Source organism: Rhinolophus hipposideros (genome assembly GCF_964194185.1).
Source record: "Rhinolophus hipposideros genome assembly, chromosome: 24".
Taxonomy (NCBI): Eukaryota; Metazoa; Chordata; class Mammalia; order Chiroptera; family Rhinolophidae; genus Rhinolophus; species Rhinolophus hipposideros.
In genome coordinates, this window is record NC_138070.1 from 35,940,229 (window position 1) to 35,948,273 (window position 8,045).

The 8,045-nt window shown below is 40.3% G+C and overlaps 1 protein-coding gene across 1 annotated transcript; it reads left to right on the top strand.

Moving 5' to 3' along the window:
- Positions 1-4,026: 4,026 nt before the first annotated feature.
- LOC308492428 (protein YIPF5) lies at positions 4,027-5,655 on the top strand. Its single transcript, XM_081037404.1, has one exon. It carries the CDS (start codon positions 4,069-4,071, stop codon positions 4,840-4,842), a length of 774 nt encoding a protein of 257 aa, XP_080893530.1. The 5' UTR covers positions 4,027-4,068; the 3' UTR covers positions 4,843-5,655.
- Positions 5,656-8,045: the final 2,390 nt, after the last annotated feature.

Genomic DNA, 8,045 nt, shown 5'->3' on the forward strand with positions numbered 1-8,045 from the left:
GCAGTGGGGCTCTTCACTGAAATAGGGTACACAGAAAAGATGAGCAGGTCTGGAGGAGATGGGGTAAATAATGAGTCCCATTTTAGTCAATGAGTTCCCACTAGTCAATTTAGACAAATTGAACTTAGGTGATCACTAAACGAAGTGGAGATGTCCAGTAGGTGGTCAGATAAATAGATCTGTATTTCAAGAGGGAAATCTGGTTGGAGATGAAAGTTGAAGCCACACGAATGAAATGTCTGTGGAATGAGAAAAGAAGGCAGCTTGGGAAACAGTTCATGTCTACTTGAACGAATGATGGAATATATGCATGTATATTGAGTATATAAATGTAAGTGTTGTGAGTTAAGGCTATAACAATTGTTGACAAAAAACATCCAACCTAAGAGAAGACATGTAAGAGTTTATTTGAGCCAAACTGACAATTGCTAGGAAGCAAAATCTCAATGGATTGAGAAAATGCTCCGCAAAATGGCGATTTGCAGCTTATTTTATACATAGAATCAAAGGAGGAAATCTGCTGGTGGTAGATTAAGGTGGTGGGACAAAGCAAAGTAGGGAAATCTCTGGGATTGGATAAAAATAAATTGGAGACACAGGTACTTCTTTCACATAGATGGTACAGGACAGTTAATAGTTCACATGGAGATGTTAATCAAGGGACAAGAATCATAATGAGGGATTCTGTACTTTCCTGCTCTGGTCTGGAAAAAGCGATTACTGACATTCCAAGGATGTCATTTTAGGTGCAAAAAGACAATAGACAGCCCCACTTACAGGCACAGATTAACTTTATGAAGGAAGCTAAAGCTGTGACTTCCCTCCATGGTTCACTTAGGTATGAATTTTTTATGCTTATGCTGTCTTATGTGGTTATTTTCAGTCTCCTGAGCTTGTCAGGTTTAGCCTGTGGCCCCTTTCCCATCCTCACAATAAAGTAAGTTGGTGCAAGTTTGCAATAGCCCAGGTGTGGCAGGGCTCCAGTCTCCCCTCTCCACTCTGGGTATTTTCTGAACAGTTTCTAGCTTGTCAATGTTCTGCCAAATATACCACCCAGATGTGAACGAGTATGGGGGGAACACAACATTCCCCTTTCTCATACTAGATGTTTATACTCCCACTGATGCAGCTCAAACTTATATTAAGCTTTCTGGCTACCATATCACACTGATGACTCAGTGGATTTACTTATTAGCTTTCTAGGGCTGTCATAACAAAGGACACAAACTGGGTAGTTTAAAACAACAGAAATGTATTCCCTCAAGCCTCAGTTCTGGAGGCTTGAAGTCTAAAAATCAAGGTGTCAGCAGGGCCACACTCTCTCTGAAACTAGTAAAAGAGAATCCTTCCTTGCCCCTTCCTAGCTTAAGATGGTGGCCATCACCCATTGGCATTTTTTTGGCTTGTGGCTGCCTCACTCCAGCCTCTGTCTCTGTCATCATATGACATTCTTCCTCTGTATCTGTGTCCAAATTTCCCCCTTCTTAGGACACCAATCGTATTGGATTAGGGACCACCCTAATGACCTCAGCTTAACTTGACTACCTCTGTAAGACACTATTTCCAAATAAGGTCACATTAGCAGATATAGAGGATTAGAACCTGAACATGTCTTTTAGGGGACACAATTCAACTTATAATACTACCAGATTAAAACTCCAAGTCTTTTATCATACTAGGCCGCATTTTTCTTAAGCCTCACTTAATCACTCAACTACAAGTCTCAATTTCCCTTGAGTACAGAGAAGGTAACGCTACATAAAAAGACACTGCTGGAAATAATGTAGGATTTGCCGGCAATTTCTAGGTGTGAGCCGGGATCGTGTCTCGTGAAGCTGAAGAATGCACACATGGCCAGGGAAAGGTAAAGAGTTGCAAAGGAAGATAGTTTATTAAAAGCAGGAGAAAGATTACAGCTCCCGAGCAGGAGTGGGTACCCGAAACTGGGAAGCCCACTAGCTAAAGCAAAAGGCTTTTACTTTTATTTTTCTATTTGTACCTGGGAGGGGAATATTGGAATGCTGGTGTGTTGGTGCTTACTGTTAAGGTGTTTATTAAATTCATTCTGTTGCTTAGCAGGGGGTAGGGGGGCGTGGGGGAGTGGAGGGCAGTGGGGGTTCGAAATGTCCTTTTGAAGTGTCTTTGCTGCCTTGGGGCATGATTAATGCTTCTGTTTTGTGAAGAGTGTGTTATCTGGAAAACTTAAAAAAAAAGTCCAGTGTTTTGTTATTGGTCAGTGTTTCCTTTTTGCTCAGTCCACCAGGGAATTCCTGACTGCCTGATGTCATACTAACTAACCTGTCTCAGAAATATGAATGCCGCAGCGTTTCTTCTGCAGCGGGTTTTACAACCTGGGAATCAGATGAAACATGACTCCTTCGCACTCATTTCCCGGGTTTCTCTAGCTTTCTGCCCCGTCCCTGCCCTGCTTCTCTCCACCTGGCTCTGTTTCTCCCTCTGCGCCTGTCTGCCTCTCCTCTCCCTGTCTTTCTCTCCTTCCTATATGTGCCCTAGTGAGTGCACATTCACACACACTCACTCATGGGCAGCTTCCTGCCCAAGTGATCACAAATACAAATAAAACAGCATGTCAAACAAAGGAAGCCCTGAGACGCAGAAAACCATCAATGATTGAATTTCCAGTTCAAAGAAAGCACTGAAAACTGATGTGGAAAATGTGCTGCTGCCAGATGTGGTGACTACAGTGATCTTTTTCTTAACATCAAAAGAGTAATAAACGTTTCAGGAGAAAAAGCCTCCTAAAAACTGGAACAAGCTATCAATGGTTCCACAGAATTAGATTCATTATTTTCCAAAACCCAGGCTTGTGCCTGAATACAAAATACCGTATTTTGCCACGTATAATGCACACCCACGTTTTTTGCCCAAACTTTCAGGGAAATAGAATTAGTACTACCCATGTATAATGCACATCCTTATTTTTCCCTCAGATGTTTGGGCAAAAAAGTGTGCATTATACGTGGCAAAATACAATAGGTTGTTTAAGTCAAAATATTGTTCTATTTCTTGTCCTCTGTTTTGAAGAAATGAAGATGTCAACAAGGTAAGTTGTTTAGTTGATGAGATCTTTGCAGCAATTTGATTCATTAAACGAACAAATCCAACATTGAACAACTCCCAAAATTATTCAGAGCACAAGTTCTAACTCTGAAAAATTTGTTATAAATAAATACAGTCAGCCCCCCATATCTGTGGGTTCCACATCTGGGGATTCAACCAACCTCGGATAGAAAACAGTATTTTGGATTCATAGTTGAAAATCCACAGATGTGGAGGGCCAACTGTATGCATTGTTTTACACCATTTTATGTAAGGGACTTGAGCATCCGCAGATTTTGGTATCCAAGTGATGGGGGTCCTGGAACAAGTCCCTCATAGATACTGAGAGACGACAGTACATTTAAAAAGTTAGTACATTAGTAAGATTCCCCCCAAAGCAAAAACAATGAATACTTCCAATAGATACCAGGGGACAACTGTGCATTTAAAAAGTTAACACATTAGTTATATATATATATATGTATATATATATATATATATATATTCACAAGAAGCGGAGTACAGCATAAGGAATAGAGACAGTGGAAATGTAATGGCTGTGTGCGATGTCAGAGGGATAGTAGATTGGGGGAGGAGGGTTATCACTTTGTGAGGGGTATAAATGTCTAACTATTACATTGTTTTGTACACATGAAACTAATAATAAAAAAACAAAAAGTTAGTACATTAGTAAGATTCCCCCCAAAGCAAAAACAATGTTGAAAGGCAAATATCTCTGATTCCTCTTTTCCTCCCTAAATCCAGTTCAGCAGCAAGCCCCATGAGCTCTTCCTCCACAGTGTGTCCAGAGCTCACCCATCCCTTGCCACTCCGACTGCTGACATCACATCATATCTGGACTGCTACTAAATCTTCACCGATCTTCCTGTCCTTCCCCCTCTTGCTCCCTTAGAGACCATTTGCCAGAGAGCAGCCAGAATGACCTTTTAATAATGTAAATGAGGCTGCCGGAGCTACTGCCACCGCCTTTGCTTTTGACCGTTTGCAATGTCAGGCTTTGACAACCTGAACACGGACTTCTACCAGACAAGTTACAGCATCGACGACCAGTCCCAGCAGTCGTACGATTATGGAGGAAGCGGAGGACCCTACAGCAAACCGTATCCTGGCTATGACTACTCACAGCAAGGGCAGTTTGTCCCTCCGGACATGATGCACCCACAACAGCCGTACACCGGGCAGATTTTCCAGCCTGCTCAGACGTACACTCCAGCCACTCCCCAGCCCTTTTATGGAACCAACTTTGAGGATGAGCCACCTTTATTAGAAGAATTAGGTATCAATTTTGACCACATCTGGCAAAAAACACTAACAGTGTTACATCCATTAAAAGTAGCAGATGGCAGCATCATGAATGAGACTGATTTGGCCGGACCCATGGTTTTTTGCCTTGCCTTTGGAGCCACTTTGTTACTGGCTGGCAAGATCCAGTTTGGCTATGTATATGGGATCAGTGCAATTGGATGTCTAGGAATGTTTTGTTTATTAAACTTAATGAGTATGACAGGTGTTTCATTTGGTTGTGTGGCAAGTGTCCTTGGATATTGTCTTCTTCCCATGATCCTACTTTCCAGCTTTGCAGTGATATTTTCGTTGCAAGGAATGGTAGGAGTCCTTCTCACTGTTGGAATCATTGGATGGTGTAGTTTTTCTGCTTCCAAAATTTTCATTTCTGCATTAGCCATGGAAGGACAGCAACTTCTAATAGCATATCCTTGTGCTTTGTTATACGGAGTCTTTGCCCTAATTTCAATTTTTTGAACTGAATTTATCTGGGATGTGGACATCATTGGGCCAAATACACGAAAAGGACTTCAGACTCTTAAATTGGACCAGCAAACTGCTACAGTGCAACTCTCATGCAGATCTAACATTTGACTATTGGAACAATGGAAGTAAATGTATATCTTTTGTTCATTTTTATAGAACTTTTGAATACTGTATTGGATTTACCTGCAGTATGACTAGCTTTAAGTGTTTGTGCTTATACAAATAAGAAGTGCTATTTCTTTCCTGTTCCTGCAGCCTTTATAAAACAACTTTTTTCCTCGTAAATTATGTTTTTGATAGATTTTTATCAACTGTGGGAAACTAACCACAGAGCTGATAATTTTTCTTAACAACAACGCAGTCATAGTAAAGAAGATACTAGACTTATTGCAGAAATATTTTTTCCAAGGAATTAGGAAAGAAAAATTGCCTGTATTCTCAAGTCAGATGCACTTCAAGCAAAAAAGTGATCCCAATGTAGAGTTTATGAGTTTGCACTTCAAAAATTTGACATTCCTTTCAATTATCTCTTGGGATTTTTGCTAAAATTTTGCGATACAAGAAGCTCACAGTCTACCTTATTGTAGACATGAAATGTGAACACCTATTCCTATAGTAGCATTGACTAAAACTACTATGACCTAGACTGGCTACATTAACGCTCATAGTTGAATCTCCATGTTTCCCAGGAAAAAAGAAAATCACTAACGTTTTCTGAGAAAAATACTTAAAATGTCTCAGTTTCAGTATTGCAGTTATCGATGTAAAGTACATTTGATGCTTATTAATTAAAATTTTCCCAGTTAATTTAAAAAAAAAAAATAATAATGTAAATGAGATCATATTACACCCATAAAATTATTCCATTGTTTCCAATCACAGCTAGGATAAGAACCAAATTTACCAAGGCCTAGCGACCCCTCTGACCCTCTCATTCTCTCTGCTATGTCCTCAATAGTCTTCATTTGGACCCTCAGGTGCAGCAAGCCTACTCCTGCGGAAGAGTATTTGCACTTGCCATTCCTTCTGCCCAGAAGGATTTTTCACAACTTGACCTGATTCTGGCTCCTTTTCATTATTAGTTCTCAGATTAAATGTCATGTGCCCAAAGCAGATTTTCCCTACACCCCTTACTAAAGTAACAACCTCCCCCATCACTTTTTGTTTTCTTCAAAACACTCACCAAAATCTAAAACTATTTATTTGCTTTCCTGTTTCTCTACCCTCCATGAAATCACTGAATCCCCAGAATCTAAAATAGCACCTAACACCTCGTAAGCGCTAAATATTTGTTGAGCAAATGAATAAAAAATTATTTTAACTTTTATGGCAGATGTAGGGTTAATAACTCTAATATGTAACAGCCTTTATTAATAAGCAAGAAAAATATGAGCAGGCCCAAGGAAGGCCGCAGAAGCTCCCAGCAAGGATCTAAGAAAACATGCTTAGTCTGGACAATAATTAGACTCTACCTTTTTCTTTCTCTGCCATTGAAAATGAAAAAGGATGTTAAAGATAGGAACCTGCAGATACAATTGATAATAAAGAAGAAGTCAAAAAAATAGTCAGAGGGACTATGTGGCTTAGGTGGTGATAAAATGACCATGCTGACAACCCCCAAGGAGAGGGTTACTACAGCTAGTACCGATGAGAAAAGGAACAAATCAGCATCGTTTGCTTTTTGTCATTGTCTAGTCTCCCTTCCTCTCCCGTCTTCTCTCTCTGTTTTCTTGTTCCTGGAAAAAATGAGTAATATTAAAGTAGAACCAGGACTTCTGCTTTTCACGTGGGGTGAATTTTTTTAATTTGAAAAATATTCCTATTTTAAAATATGAATTTAAGAATTTATATTGAAAAAGCCTTCACCATGAAGTATGGCATATGTACCTGCACCATCCCACCATTGTACCCAATATCATATATCTGTCAATGAATGCCTAGTATACACAGCTGCAATTGTGTCATTCTGGTGACAACACTTGTATCTCCCCAAATCAGCATGGGGTTGATGAAAAGTCAAATGGCCATAGAAGCTCAGGGAAGAAGAAAGCAGAAAGAATAGAAAGGCAAGCCTGTAGCCTGTAGACATTTCACCAATGATCCCAGGAATTTGGAGCTAAATAAGTTACAAGCTTCTTGCTCCCAACAGGAGCCAGTAAGACAAGTTGCCCACAAGGGGGCAGAATACAACCAATTGCGAGCTCAGCCCAGACTTAATTGAGGTAGTACCCAATGCAGCTATTAGGAAGAAAGTCACAGAATGAGCTCTCTAGCCATTGTTTAGTTTGAGTCTGTTTTGCTATCATTTTGACCCCCAGTACTGAAAGGTCAGAACTGGGTGCCCATTTTCAGAAGTCATTTCTCACATGAGGCTAATAGCATTTAGTGTCAATTCTTTGATCATCTCCCTATCTGTCACACAAAATCTAAATCTTGTTTCAGAGCCACAGGAAGGTGGTAAGATGACCTAGATTAAAAAATCATTTGAATAGAAGTGGGGCTTCCTGTCCTAGTTACATCTCAGCCTTATCACCCTTAGTTCCCAAAGGAAGAAAGGCCCCCCCAAAGACAAAGCAGCCCATTTGGAGCCAGAGGAGGTGTGACTTTTGAGGCCAGATTCAGGACCACCTCAAATCCTCAGATCTCAACAGACAACAGGAATCAAACTCTATTTATTCCTAAATCCCTGCTCCCTAAGACTTAGCTTGACAAAGAGAACAAACAATGTGACCAGACATTGAAGACCAAATCTAAACAATTTAATGACCACCTCCATGGTTTATTTCCTTCTGCTGTATTTGTGAATAATAAAGATTAACACCCCAGCAGCACACATGTGCACTCATGGGCATGCACAGGTGTCTATCTTTTCCGTGGTTATAAACCCACACACAACCATATGGGGCCCTTATCTATAATCAATGGATCTCAAACTTCAGTGTGCATCAGAATCACCTGGAAGGTTGTTAAAACACAGATTGTTGGGCCCCACACCTGGAATTTCTGATTTAGTAGGACTGTATTGGATGTCACTAATGCTGGTTGGGGACCACACTTTGAGAACCACTGTTATCATTAACACCATACAGAGGGATTTGCTTCTGTCTGTATTCATTGCATTATCCTTAAGCACTAGCTTGCTCAGAAATAAATACCCCCCAAGTAAGGAAAAGAAACTAATGTTTACTGAGACT

What these genes read in the sequence shown, in the direction of transcription:
- LOC308492428 (XM_081037404.1), top strand. Translation starts at nt 4,069, where the DNA reads ATGTCAGGCTTTGACAACCTGAACACGGACTTCTACCAGACAAGTTAC.